Source organism: Orbicella franksi, chromosome 12, assembly GCF_964199315.1.
Source record: "Orbicella franksi chromosome 12, jaOrbFran1.1, whole genome shotgun sequence".
Lineage (NCBI taxonomy): Eukaryota > Metazoa > Cnidaria > Anthozoa > Scleractinia > Merulinidae > Orbicella > Orbicella franksi.
Window position 1 is genome coordinate 3,155,120 of NC_138156.1, and position 15,108 is coordinate 3,170,227.

Sequence of the window (15,108 nt, forward strand, 5' to 3'; positions counted from 1 at the left end):
CCCCCTATATTCAGGACAAATCTTGAAGTTTGGCCACTACAGCTTGAATGCTTGAACCCGAGTGTAGGACGATAGGTCGGTCCATCAGTGAATCAGTTCAGCAGTTCAGTCAGTCAGTTATCACTTCAGGTATTCAGTCAACTAATTCTTCAGTCAACACGCTTCCTATTTCAGATATGGATGTGAAAAATATATCTGCAATTCTAATGATTTTCTCTTTTCTCTGAAGCAGTGGACAAAGTTAAGTCATGAATCCTTTTTTTTAAACTATTTTGTGCAGAGCGAGTAGAAAGAGAAAGGATGAAATCTATTCAGTGTCAAATCATTGGTTAATTTTATAGTCACATGATAGTCGGGAAAACGGCGCGCGGGTCAGAATCATCCGTGCTATGTTGACCAAGCCACCCTCCACCTCCCCCTCGGGACTACTTACATCTACCTGTAAGAAAATCTCTGTGGACTTGGGTTTACCGAAAAAAAGGTTTAATTTCGTGAAACTTTTCTTAACGTTTATATTTTATGCCCCGAAATAAGTTCTCTGTTATGGGGCCCATTTATCATATTGATTTTCAAAATGGATGGGAAAGGAGACGGGAAAGATCACGGTGCTGTATTGCCGTCGATTTCCTAACATATGCAAAGGAGAAGAGTCTTAAGTTTGAGAATACAAATTGAAAAATGTAATTTGCGCGCGCTAATTGAACAGAAAGCGCGCTAAGTGCAGGAAAACCTTGTTTATGACGCCTCACTAATGGCTTCCTTCCTAACGCTCCATATGTTATGATGAGCAGGGGTCTTCACTTTAACCACCTTCCCGACAGCATTCTTCTTCATATTTTGAATTTTCTCCCTCGCTGGGAGCTTGCCATAGCTGCTCAGGTCAGCAAGAGGTGGCAGAGAGTAAGTTCGGATGGGGCACTATGGAGAATTCTTGAGCTGGAAAGCAAGAACGAGGACAATATCAAAGAAATCATTACCAAGAGATCGTGTTCACTTCTGACTCAGCTGAATCTAATCAAATGTAGCCTGACACCAGAGTTCATGGTCACTTTAACGGGAATATGCAGGCAAATGAAAGAACTCACTCTTCAAAAGTGTTTCTTTACGCGGCAAAAAAGAAGATTTCGCTTGCACATTTTGAGAAAGTTAAAAACGCTAGACGCGCGTTTGTTACGCGGCAATGTGTCTTTTGTATTACGCCTGCTTCGCTGTACTCCGAACCTTGAGATACTGGCTGTAGATGAAACGATAGGATACAACTGGAATGGTAGAATTCTACAAAAGATGAGTCAGATTCGCTTGTTGGATCTGTGTCGTTGTGTGGAAGTGACAGACGAAGACGTGAAAATTATGGCTGACAGCTGTCCCAGGCTAGAGTCTCTTCTGCTAACCAAATGTTTCAAAATCCGCGGATATAGTTTGCCGGTTCTTCTATGCAATTGCAAAATGTTGAAAACGCTTTCTCTCGCGTACACCAGAGTCACGGACGATTGTTTGCGCGAATGCAGTTGGAAAAACTCGTCCTTAACAGAGATCGATTTTTCTTCGTGTTATTTCATTTCTTCGCGTGGTCTCGACACCTTGTTCTCAGATCAAACAGACATGAAGTACGTTAACTTGAGTAACTGCAGCGAACATTCTGCGGTCACTCCCAGGATCCTGTCTGACATGGTGCGATTTAAATCCCTAGAAGTCCTCAATCTAGATGATGGTTTTGTGACCTCTGCAGGGAATGAAGAATTGATTTGTAAAATCGCGCAGAATTGCCCGAACATTTCTTGCCTCGTTGTGGGCGTGACGTTGAAAACAGCCTCGTGTTTGGAGCGTTGTTTGCGGTGTTTGACAGAATTGAGGCGGTTTGGTATCTCATACTACCCAGGACATGATGACCTTCCTATAATAGATTCATACCGTGAGGAAGTTCCTCCAAATGGTTTTGGATTAGACATGATTCTTAACAACCTTGCCACTTACTGCCACAAGCTGGAAGCTTTACAGTTATCAGGTTACCAAGACCGGGAGTGTGAGACCATCACGAACGCCTTCGTTCATCTGCTAAGAAACTGTAAAAATCTTTCACGGATTTGCTCGTTTGGCGGAAACACCGACATTCTTGTCATGGCAGATGCGGAAATGCAAACGAGTCGACAGGACGTGCGGCTTATCAAGCCCACCATGTTGTTTCCGACACCCAGATCAGTCACCCCTCCACCAGGTTTGTGTTTTGATAGGGTAGTTTATTACAAGGAATCTAGTACAGTTGATGACCCGTGGAGGGGTCCCTTTGTATACGAAGTGCAAAGAAACAGAAGGTTCTGGCTAGATGATACTTATGGATCTTGAAAAGGTGAATTGTAACTTTGCCAATTTGTTGTTATTAAAGACGTATTAAACTGTACAATTAAAGTAAACTGGGTTTAATACGTTTCATAAGTGATAAGAGGCAACGAGTTTTAACATTCAAATGTAAAATTAATAAGACTCTAAATGGTTGATTTAATTTGTACTGTCAAATTCTATTCTATTCAAGATTCCTTTTGCGGGGTTTCATTTCTACTTTTGAAAACGATATTTACAACAGGGTGACGTGATATTATTTACACTCACTACAATACTAGAACATTACATCACATACAAAACTTAACTTACATCGCATTGATGATGATGATGATGATGATGATGATGACCTTTTATACACGATAAATTTTAAAACCTCTGGCTTGTGGGGTCGTGTAAAATTAAGTACAGTGTAGCGGCTAACATTTTTTTTTGGCAAAATTGTTCACTAGTGATACAAGCATGAAATTTCACAGAGATGTTCTAAATTAAGTATTCTTTCTTTCTGATCGATTAGCCACTTCAAATTTGGCGGTATAACACCTTTTTTTAACGATTAACTAAACAGGTGGTCTTTATCTCAACATGGCCGCCATTAACTCTAGGTATAGAGTTAATTCGCAGTCTTATACAGGAGAAGTTGATGATGTTGCAGTACAGTAGTTCATTGTCGAGCAAAGAAACTAAAAAAATACTATAGCTGAGTAGAAAACGTTGGCTGCTGGCAAAAATGTCCGCAGGCTATCAAGAGTCGCAGAAGGAGCAGCCTTTATCATGGCTAGCGGAGCATGTCTGTAAGTATTTTAGACTTTTGTACGTAGGTTATTTCGTTAATAGATTTTATATATAGTTTTAACCCTCATATATTACTTGTGTTTGGGTCAAAAGGTTGACATACGTTTTAAAGATTTTTGCTCTGTAAACCTTTCAGACGTTTCATATCAAATATAGGTCTTCACATAGAAATGGCTGCTCTGAAATTGATAGGGTCTTTACTTCAGGACAGTGGTTGGACAAGTGCTCTTGTTGAGGCAGGAGTTGCCTAATCTGTTGCTACAGAATCTTATCTGTCAGCCTCAAGTGTTACCAGATCTCGTCAAGCACATCATATCACAGCATGTTGTCTATACAAGCAGCGGCAAGCTGCATATAATAGCTATAGCAGAGATACATCTTAAAAGTCCACATGGTGTTCTTGATTTCGAAGAGTGGTGTAAGAAACGAATACTCGAAAGTCCACAGTTCGCATTTCGTTTTAGCTCTAGAGCTAACCATTCTAACATTGGTTCGTTCATTTAGAGAAGCCAACTTTTGCCTGTATCGTGAGAAGCTGGCAGAACTTTTGCCCTATTTCTTTGCAAACAACAATGTGAATTATGCGTGGTGGCTTTAAATTCACCTCAGAGATATGATGACCATCGATCAACAACATCCAGAAGTAGCACAAATCTTGCAAAGAATTCTATTCAATTGCAATCGACCAAGCCCACGAACAAAACAATGCAGTCATCAGGGATGATGGAGGAGCGATAGGCTTGACAGAGGACCCTACAGCACTCTGGAGGTGGATGATAGCTGGACCAGAGGTGAGCCGCCTAGTCTCTCGCTACGAAGAGGTTGCGGGAACTTAAGATACAACAATCAGTAGCAGGCATCACGAACAAGGCGGAAGTGCTCAAATAGCAGTCTGAGAAAGTGGAAAAGCTATTCACAGTATTTAAAGAAATGGGCAATCCTTTTGAAGAAGAGTCCGCAGACCTCGTCGTATTAGACAAAAAGCTAAGAACATTGCCGATCCAGCTAATTCAAGACTTGTTGCTACTCACTATAGCAGAGGCAAAGATCAGTTCTAATCCATCATTGAAGGACTGAAGAAAGAAGAGCACACCTTGTTTTATCAAATAGAAAGACAAGATCACTTTCTTCAAGCAAGAGGAAATTTCCAGTGCCGCCAGTTCCAAGGAGAGGACACTGAAAGACGACTGTCACCTATTTTCCTAACTTTTCATTTCATGTCAAAGCAGACAGTGTGATTTGCATGATTTCTTCCCGCACGAAAACCAGTCAGCTCCAGCTTCCGTCAGTGACAGTGGGAAACTTCACACATGCCAGAAATCGCAATTGGTTGAGATACTTGAGTCTAAGACTTTGATGCCAAACACAGAACCAGAGGCAGATGCAATCATCATAGATGGATTACTGAGTTCTTGTCAACTCCCAACCCCCACGTACGTCAGAGACATTTGATGACTGCGCCAATGAGGACATCCCTCCGAGAGTTATATCATATTCTAACAAGTAGCAAAGAGTTGACATTGTGTTTGATGTGTATAAGGAGTGCAGCCTGAAAGTAGAGGCACGATCCAAATGGGGCAAAGGGATACGAAGAAGGGTTACACCGACCAGCAAGACTCCCCAAAATTGGACAAGCTTTCTGAGAGAGAATAACAACAAGACTGAACGTTACCATTTTCTTGCGGACCGGTTGTCCGAAGCAGACATGCCGTGCTTGGAATACGTCTGTTGCAATCGCGTAATTGCGTTAGAAGATTTAGCACCATGTATGCACAAAGAGGCAGACCCACGTATTTTTGTGCACGCATGACATGCGGCAATGGACGGCAGTAAGGCTTTAATGATTAAGGCAAACGACACGGATGTGGTAGTTATTGCCATATCTGTCAAGAAATCCTTAAACGAGCCTGGTCTTGAAAAAAAGTGGATTGCATTTGGCCAAGGAGGAAATTTTCGATAGATTCCAGTGTACGAATTGGTAAACAAAATCGGTCCAGAGAAAGCCAGTGAACTCCCATTCTTTCACGTGATACGACACTGTGTCTGCTTTCCGTGGCTAAGGAAAGAAGTCTGCATGGCAAACATGGAATGAGTGTAAAGGGGTCTCGACCACCTTCACCAAACTCAGTCAGTGTGTGACATCTCTTGACGACGCTGATCTGCAGAGTCTAGAGCAGTTTTTTTGTGGTCATGTATGACAGGTCCAGTGCAGATACAAGTGGGAACGATGCAAGACTAAATTTCTTCGCTCGCAAACAGAGGCCGTATGATGCAATACCACCTCGGTCTGCCCTCAAGCTACATTCAGAGCATGCTGCCTACCAAGGAAGAATTATCTGGGGTCAAGCCACTCTCCCTCGACCTGTCACAAAAAGTCCAGCTGGTTGGGGTGGAGTAGGCGAGATGACACGTGGCAGATACTTTGGACTGACATTCCATCAGTTGCTGCAAGTTGTCGAGAACTAACCAGATGTGGCTGAACGAAGGACTGTTGTGGAAGCTGCAAATGTCTTCCTTCTGGGCTGAATTGTACAGCTTTGTGTAGCTGCTTGTGTGAAAAGTAGCTCCACCTGGTCATCGACTATAGTAGGCATGCAATGTAAATTGTATAGCAGCACTATTTGACACTGTTACGAAACCAAAAGCTTGTTTGAAAAGCTGTTTTAGAATTAGCCAGCTAGAAACTGCTGGGTGTAATAAAATTGGTGTCCTGAATATCAGAATTCGGTTGAAGTAGGCATGTAATGTAACTTGTGTATTTGAAACTTATACGTGATCAGAGGTAGTTTAAAAAAGAATTGTTTGGGAATTACCCAGCTAAGAAACTGCTGGGCGTATTGAATTACCGTACTGAATACCGGATAGGCACATAATGTAACCTGTATATAACAGTACTATGAGATCGTGAGCGCCTGTTAAAGAAGTAATTCTTTAGAATTTTTTGGCCATTTTCAGAAACTGAAAGATGGATGGAATAGTCAATTGTATCTAAAGGATGTTAGCAGTAAAACGTTGTAATCAGGGAGTAATAAACTGCTCAAATGTTGCTTCAAGATGAGTTGGAAGTAAGGATATTATTTAAAATGGGCGCCATTTTATCACATCGTTCCCATTTTTAGCCATTTTGAAAAAAACTCTTGTTAATGCGAATTTCAGGTGGCTAATCGACTAGAATGAAAGAATAGACAATTTAGAATGTTCCTGCCAAATTTCATGCTTGTATCACCAAGTGAACAATTGAAGCTGTTAGCCGCTACACTAGTATGAAAAAATAAGAATTAAAGAAAATAAAACTTTACACCTTCATACGGATAAAACAACTACATTTAAAGTACTTAAAATGGCTGATTATACCATAAATCCTTGCAATTTGATTGGTTCTTACTTATCAAAATGCAGTGAAATGTGGCGAAAACATCCAACACTCGGCTATCGCCTCGTGTGCCACTTTTCTGTTCTTACCACATTTTGACGTCATCTGTGATCAATTACTAAACAGACGCACGCCAATATGGAATCTATTTGACGCCGAAGAAACATCGAACTGAAAATCTTGGAGTTGAGCCGTTAGTGCATTACTTGAACTGGCAACAACGATGAAGTTGTTAAAAATTAAATATCGGTATAGTCTATACGTACGGTAATGCTTCAAAACCTTGGGCGATAGACGGAGCAAAAAATTCAAGATAAAGTAAGCTCTTGACTATTGTGTGTAGAGTTTGCTCATTTAAACCTCTGACGCACCAATCTGATTGACTGAGAACGAAAGTGTCGCATCACAGCTCATGTTTCATGACGCAACATCTTCACTCTGTTTCAATCCCATACAATAGCGGCGGGAAATGTTACAGAACGCGGAAGGTACTGTCTGCTTACAGTTAGTTTCACTCATGTTTGCTTGCGTTTGCGGGGCAAATGCTACATGATCTCTATTGTGGTATTCTGTCCAACAAATAACCGCAACCAAACACTAATGAAACTAAACGTAAGAAACAGTGCATTTGGCATTTTGCGTTCTGCAAAATACCCCCGCCGATACGACAGTGTAAACAATGTCTTTCCGAATATTTGTAGATATGTTCATTTTCTTTTTACTCCTGCTAAAGTTCATCACCTGGAATGCAATCAGTCCCCGACAAGCATGACACATTTTTTAATCCCCACAGTCCCACACATAGGACACAAGTAACACTTAACAGCATTCTGAAAGGCAGGCTTTCTGCATAAAATGCACATCTTCACGTTTGGCGGTCCAGGCGGCTTATGAAAATGGCACACCATGGCGGACCGTTGATCGTCTTTCCATGTCGTAAAGCGTCCACAAATGAAACATGAATCTTTGTTCAATTGAAACACGTCTCCAAAAGCCCCCCGCCTTGTACTGCAGAACTGGCAAATGTGAACGTCGTGGGCAAATGCTGTTCCCTGATGAAGTAATTTGTTACAACGGAGATCCTGAAAAGAAAAAGTAGGAGTTTATTATTAGTAAACGTAAAGACTTCATATCTAGACCTTTCCAAGGCAAGTGACTTCAGTTGTCAAGCTGGTGTTCGAATCCAGTTTCAATAACCGTGATGAAGTTACTGGTACCCAGTGCCAGAGGTAGATCCCCGAGCATTTTGTCAGGGTTTGAACTCAGAGCTCTCGAATAGGAGTCCTGCATACTAACTATAAAGCCATCGCGCCTGTCACAGTTTAGTACAAGGCGTGTAAAAATTGCAATTAATCAAATTAACTATAAAGAAGGCGAAAATATCCTAGTTTTTAAGGCCGTAAAAACACCTCATGACGAAAAAGGCAAAAAGGGGAAAAATATCTTAAAAGTAATAAGACAATAATTTATCTCCAGTGTTTTATATTCAAACTACCTTGTAGTAGCTGATTTTCCAAAAGCCAGGTTTGTTTATGGAGCGCTGATCCTTTCTCAGGAATTCCAACAGTCTTTTCTTTTCTCCAGCTAATTTGAGTTGTTCTGGCACCATGTAGATCACTCGCTCTTCATCTTTGCAGTGATCTGCAAAGAAATCTGCCAGTTTTAAATGAAACTTTTTCTTTTCCTCAAAATCTACGAGAATGGTTTCCAATACAACCTGCGAGAAAAAAGAAGAGGCGTTCATGAACTGGAGGGGATCTGTAATGTACACTGGTCAAAGAGCGAAGAGCATTGACTTTTTCAAGGATATATAAAGAAGACGTTTATAACATTTTCATGTAACAAAGTAATAAACATCTTTATATAACACAAAAAAGATACTTTGTGCACTGCGATTGGTTAAAAAACTTTGTAGCACAACTCAATGAAAACAGACAATCGTTTAATTAAAACATGATGTACGTTTTCCTTTTGTTCCCAACCATGAAAGTCTGCTATGAACAGTCAGTTAAGAAAAATACAGATTAAACAGTCTGGTTACGTAACCTCTTGTATTGATGCGTGGAAGAAATCGAGTCTTTCCTGTTCTCTTCTCCCTCCAATGTTTCTAAGAAATGGTTTTAATGTACGTCTTACTTCAGCCCACATCATCATCGGGACAGACTCAGTGAAATCATCACTGAGGAGATATTGGAGCTCAGTTTCCCTTAAGCCACCTTTACTACACGCCAGCAGCCCTAAAACCTACGAGAGAGAGAGAGAGAAAAAAAACTGGACATAATTTTATTGGAATCTGTGAGACAAAAATCTCTAAACTCGGCAGTATAGCTTTCCGGAAAGGGACTGTCGTGTTTATGCAGGGACATTGCTAAGCAACATGAAATTTTGCGATGACGTCAAGCTGACGTGAAATATTTCACATTCTGATTGGACTAGAAAAATCCGAAACTCTACGCGTGAGCATACCACCTTTATTTGTAATAGGACACTGAAGAGTACTATAGAGGCGGTAAGCTCGATGACCAGCCGCTGTTCGGGAAAGAAGACCGCCAGCAGAGCGGATTTCAGAGAGTGGCAGAAATGGAGCCTATAGAGGCGGCCACTCAAAAATAAAATACCTTGTAGATGTTTTTTTCTTGGTCTTCATTGGTAAGTCTGTTCATTATAAACTGCAGAAGTTCTTTTAACGTGGCTGGTAAACTCCTAATGTGACGAGTGATTGTTTCAAAGACTCCAAACACGCGTAGCTCTTCACACGACAACGATAACCACAGAGGATTACACGACCCCGCTGAACCAATTAACAACTCCATCTGCTCTGCATCGAGTTTCTTGAAATAGTAAATGAAAGAGTTAATTGTAAAATGTTTATAGAAAATCTCTCAACGTTTGATTTGCAACAACATGTACTCACACATGTAGTTATCTAGAACGACTGCACGCACTGCGGGCCTATCATGCTGGTGAGTTAGCCACTCTTTCTTGACCTGTATTGTAATACGACAATGAATAGTATTTATTGCGCTGGCTAGTTCGCATCAGCAGATAACCCGTTGTCTAAGTAAGAAGAAGCTTTCTAATTCGATTTCTTGACCTAATAATCTGACCAAAGTGACTGAGAGCGGTTTCATTCCTTTTTGGAAGCTTAAAAATCCCAAAAGTTAGGAAACGTCTAGCTTATGGGGAAAACAAAACGGAGGAATACCTTGTTATACTTTCCTAAAGTGTGTTTCACTATCTCTTGTCGAGCGGACTCGTCAAGTTCTCCTATATGAAGTGGTACTGCATGGGGCTTGCGCTGCTCACTGGACAGGATTCGAGCAGAGCGACTGTCAGTCACTGCACTGATCACACAACGAATATTGCGCGGGAAAATACTTGGAAGCCAGTCCATGTGGTCTGTTGCTTCAGCATCCGCTAACTACAGAAAGGAACAAAGAAAGGAAAAATGGCCTCTAGGCTAATAATCGAGCAATTTGTCCCAACATATTTCACATGAGTGTCCCCTTACAAAAAACTTGAATTAATCAGGCGTTGGGTGTGGCGTTCGAGATATTGTGACACGCCCTTTTCCCGTCCCCTTATTCTATACTTTTTGGTGGAATCTCTCCTTTTTTCAATCTCAAACCTGGAAAAGTACCTTTTCTGGTGTAACCATCTCCCAAAATAGTTCAGCAAAGCGGGCATAGAGTATTGCTGAAACAGTGACATAAGACAAAACGTTCTTGACGCAACATTCACAATTGTAAATTACGTCTGAGTGTTCAGCAAAAGGTATCCGCTCTTTCTATTTCGCTGCGTCTTGAAAACTCTTCTCTTTGAACACGTTTTTTGCATCGTTTTGACAAGGACGATAGATAAACTCAGTGTTTTAAAACGAGAACGGAGGTCTCAGTATGGCTGTAGATTTGATGTTAAAAATAGAGAAATGTTCTGTCCGTGATAAAGATCCTTCTTCAATAGACCCTTAGCCAGGTTGCCTGCTCACTGACATATGCACTGCACATACATGTATGCCACTTCTCTATGATTGACGGACTTGAGATATTGAGAAATAAGAAAGTTAAGAAGTAAGCACGGTAACCAATCGTACAATCTAATTGGTTCTTAGCCCGGTCCGGATTTTCATATCTCTGGCCATCGTCATGGTATTAAACGCGTGCGCGATGTGTGTGTAGAAAAGGTCCATAATTATAAAAGTGATTTGAAAGAGAGGAAAAATTGAATAAGTTATTTACCGACTTAGAGTCGGTCTGTATAGTGAAAAACTGTGACCTCGGGCTTGAAAATGCTGCTCTCGGCCTGCAGCCTCGGGCAGCACTTTCAAGACCTCGGCCATAGTTTTACACTTTATGGACATTCCAGCTGGCAAATAACATATGTATTATAATTACCTGATTGATTGCATCAATGATGACCACAAACACTTCACCTCTTTTGCCAATTTCTTCTAATTCTTTCTTGATCTCTTGTTGGAGTTGTTCCTTGCTCATGTCTTCAAGATATGGAGGATCTTCAGGGTGTAGCAACAAAAACAAGCAAGAACCAATTAGGCCATACGCTTAACACAAAGTGCTGGGGATCACCTTTTTTGTTTACTTCCAATATTAAGAATTGTATAGGAGGGTAAAGCTAAAGTTGATGATTCTACAGGACAATTTTCTTTCAACCCAGATCTTTAACTTCTTCAGTACTCAGTACTTAGTACTCAGTTCAGGTTTTTTAGAGCTGTCGTTCTGATTTTGGTCCGATTTCTTTCTTCTTTCTTTTTCGTTTTTCTTCCCCTTTCTTTCCTCCCTGTTTTCCACTCTTTATCAACTCTATCAGCTTCAAAGATTTTCCATTTTAGTTGTAGCAAGCCTTCTAAGAGGAACGCTATGACAATGTTTAACTTAGGATGATAAGAAGGTTTTTCTTTGTAACTCACATCAACTTCAGATATTATTATTCTTTTCAAAATCGGCTTGGACTTTTAAAAACATGTTTAGTGACAAATTCACAAACCTGCTACACTCAAACTCTTCAGCCATCGGACTAGTTTCTCTACAAGTTTGACAGGATTTGTAGATCCTGGTCCAGCCCCAACAAAATGGAAGAATAATGGCAACCCAAGCTTTTTAATCTCCAGTGTACAACGAGCCATCAGTGCTGACTTTCCAGATCCTGAGGAGCCCAGGACCATAAGTGGAACAAGGCCCTCTGCACTGGGTCCATCAGATATAGTCCCATGCTCAACATATTGCATTATAGTAGAAATTTCTTTACTCCGTCCCAACACGAGTTGACCTCGCAGTTCAATGAACTGGTTGTGCATTGAGAGCTCTGTGCAAAGAAAATGATGGAACGAAAAAAACATATATATAGCTTTGTGGTTCTAAATTTTTTTTATTCTAATCCTTGCAACAGGGAGGTGCAGATGCCTTGAGGTTGATGTTAGTTGCAATGTTTTGGAAGTCACTTAATACTCTTACAATGCTTGCTTCCAGCCAAAAAAATGACAGTATCCATTTTCATGTATACTCCTGGGGTAATCAACAAAAATACTGAGCCAGGGTGGGTTGGGGTGACTCTTAGTAGGCCCAGCATCCTGTCTAAATGGAATAATCAGACTTACCAATTTCTTCTGTGGATAGTCCTTGAGTCACCTCAGGAACTGATCTGCTAATGGCTGATTTGAAAAATTCAAGCACAGCTTGACTGAAATTTTCTAACCCTTTGAGTTTGACCTGAAATAATTGAAAATATAAGAAGGCATTTAGAACAGGATTGAAAAAAGACCTTTCCAAGTTACTGGTAAATCCAGTTTGAAAATGTTTGGAAGGGAATGTGAATAATCTCTCACAGTGCCTTGCTTGCTGGAGCACAGACCTCCACCCGACCCCCCTACCACACCCCCTTAGAATTAACAGTGACTTTGCATGGGGAGGGTATGGATAATTTCTGGAGCTGTATAATGTAACGTCACCTAGGTGACAAGGTCACCAGTCTCCACTCTGCTTGAAATTGTATTTATAAGCCAAGGAGAAACAAGAAATTATATTACTTGGCAGCTGTAAAAATACCTTTGCCATTCCCGATGACCTGTCAATCCCATCATATTGACAGGAATAGTCAAATACTTGTTCAGGGAATCTTTGTCTCAGCTTATCCTTTAATGCCTAAAAACAAAATACAAATAGTTTCACTGTTTACAGCTTCTTTATTTTTCAAGATTTCTGACAAATCACAGAGGGTAACAATCAGCATGGTGGGGTGCAAGCTGTGGGGGAGGGGGAATAACAGATGTTTGAGATGACATGGTCCCATTCAGGTCCTCCCTTCCTCACCCATGTTAACACTCTCAAAAGCTACTTATTTCCCTGTTGAGGTGATACCTCATTGATCAATCATGCCTCATGCTGAAAACCAAAATGATGTCAGATATTCCTGTGCCAAAAGCTAGTGCTTTGAGTCTCCCAGCTGAGGTCTCTACCAGTGGATTCATTAACGGCCTGGTACCAGGCAAATTACTGGGCTGTAAAGATGATTTTGCCCAACTGGTTTGACCATCTAGAGGAAAGTTCTTCTTATAAAGGAGTTCAGTTCAAAAAGCTTTGTCTGCCTGTGAGAGCCAGTTACCCTCCTACTGAAAATGTTAATGAAACCCCTGGGTGCCTCAAATTATTATTTTATTATAATTAAGTTTAAATTTTTACTGTATACCATCACCATAAATTAACATAAATAACCTTTAATTGTGCTTTGTTTAGAGGATGAACATCTACAAATGCTTTCATCATCTCTGGAGGCAGATCATTGAGAAACTCAGCATTTCTTAAAAGGAATGCCGCATTTTGACTTTGCATTCTGTACGCTGCATGTATGATCTCCATATGTGTTATTGAAGTAGGAAAGATCCATTTGTATTCTTCTTGAATCCCTTGTGATATTTCAGAAGAACTTGGAATCCATCCATACCTACAAGTGGGAAAAAATCACCCCTAACTGTTTAAGTTATATTTAAAAGTACTGTAAAATTGCATTAATAAGTCCAGCAGGCATACATGTATTTTTCATTTCATTTTATTAGAAGTAATAATAATAATTCTGTTATTGTTAAAAAACAGTTACAGTTATATATATAAGTAAGTTTTGAATTTTTCTTTTTGTCTGAGATTTAGGGGGCTAAATATTTTATGGTGATGATGGTGATGATGATGATGATGATGATGATGATGATGATGAAGAAGAAGAAGAAACTTTTAAATTAACATGTTGGTGATTTGAAGCTGACGGAAAAAGTCTCCTCTACTAATTGTATCTCCTGAAACCCTGAATGTCAAACAAAAATACTTGTTTATCATAAGTCATCACCTTTCTCCAAGCATGTTCAAGAAAAATGGTTCCCCATCAGTTTCATCTGAACAACGATCACGTTCACCCAAACAAGTTCTGATAGTTGCTTCAGTTGTGGAATCTTTAGGGACACCCCATCTAAGATCACATTCAATCAGCTGGATTGACTTCTCTTCACACCACTCACGCAACTCAGGAACAACCTGTATAATGTAAAAGTAATTGGGTGTAGGCATTTCTAATGATTGTCTTACCATCCCCTCCCTTCTTCTAGATTAACTGTCACGTGCAATGAGTCAACCTTATAGCTTGAGACTTTTCACCCCTCCCCCTCCATAAAATAATATAAAAAAACAAATTTAAAAATAAAATAATGTAACTCAAGTTAGAGTGTCAATGACACTTCTGTGTCTTGTGGAAGGACGACAACCTCCCCAATGGTTTCCATGGAAACATAGATTCTGACAACTTTCTACTCAAAAGTCAGTTTGCCTCGATTCTAACAATGTACTTAAGTTAGAATTTTAACCTCAATTGTTATTGACATAGCCTTTTAAAACACCGGCAACTAAATAACTATTTTTAAAACATTATTTGTGACCCAGTGTATTCGTGCATGACAACCCCATAAACTTTAACTTTAACTATAACAAAAATTCTAACTGAGGTCAAACATACTTTTTTCACTAAAACTTCTCTCTCGGCATGATAGTCGGCAAAGGTCGACGAAACAAACAGTCTGACAACCCTCCAGCCTTTGGTCTTCAACTCAGTCGATGAAGATGTTCTATCCCGCTGGTTTCTGCACGTATTTTCGATGCCTTGCCAACACTCGTCAACAACTTTTTCAATTTCTTCATCTGAAGCTTTTGCTAACACATTTAACGGTCCGTCGATACCTGATGTCTTTGCATGTCCTGAAGTTTGTTTCTCAAAAGCGTTGTCCACGTGGCTAACATGACCGGGTTTAAAATCCTCAACAAGAAGTCGTTCTTCTGCGTTCACAGTTGCTTGCGAAGGAACACCCTCGAGAGCTGAAGTTTGGTTCATAGTTTCTGTATTGTTAACAGTTTTTGAGTTTTCTAAATCGGGATCACGCATGTGTGAACTGCCCTCTGTGATGTTCACCTCGTACTGCGATTGAGAAATAATTTGCTCATCATTCGTAAGGGATTCGGGCTTGCACTGGGTGTGCTTCTCATCGAAGGCATGATCATGGGCCGATTGAGCCTCGTGACAAGGACTTTGCAGTCCTTGGAAACACTAAC

General features: G+C 40.3%; 2 protein-coding genes across 2 annotated transcripts; one reads left to right on the forward strand and one right to left on the reverse strand.

Annotated features, from left to right (window-relative positions):
• Positions 1-3: 3 nt before the first annotated feature.
• Positions 4-2,348, forward strand: LOC145464312 (uncharacterized). The gene has a single exon (XM_081448159.1). It carries the CDS (start codon positions 781-783, stop codon positions 2,341-2,343), a length of 1,563 nt encoding a protein of 520 aa, XP_081304285.1. The 5' UTR covers positions 4-780; the 3' UTR covers positions 2,344-2,348.
• Positions 2,349-2,392: 44 nt separating this feature from the next.
• On the reverse strand, positions 2,393-15,095 carry LOC145464310 (telomerase protein component 1-like). Its single transcript, XM_081448157.1, has 12 exons — positions 14,519-15,095; positions 13,859-14,043; positions 13,234-13,462; positions 12,568-12,663; positions 12,120-12,231; positions 11,510-11,827; positions 10,900-11,018; positions 9,711-9,926; positions 9,124-9,336; positions 8,552-8,749; positions 8,001-8,222; positions 2,393-7,587 (listed from the first exon to the last, which is right to left on the reverse strand). The coding sequence occupies exons 1-12, from the start codon at positions 14,939-14,941 to the stop codon at positions 7,258-7,260; spliced, it is 2,661 nt and encodes an 886-aa protein (XP_081304283.1). The 5' UTR covers positions 14,942-15,095; the 3' UTR covers positions 2,393-7,257.
• Positions 15,096-15,108: the final 13 nt, after the last annotated feature.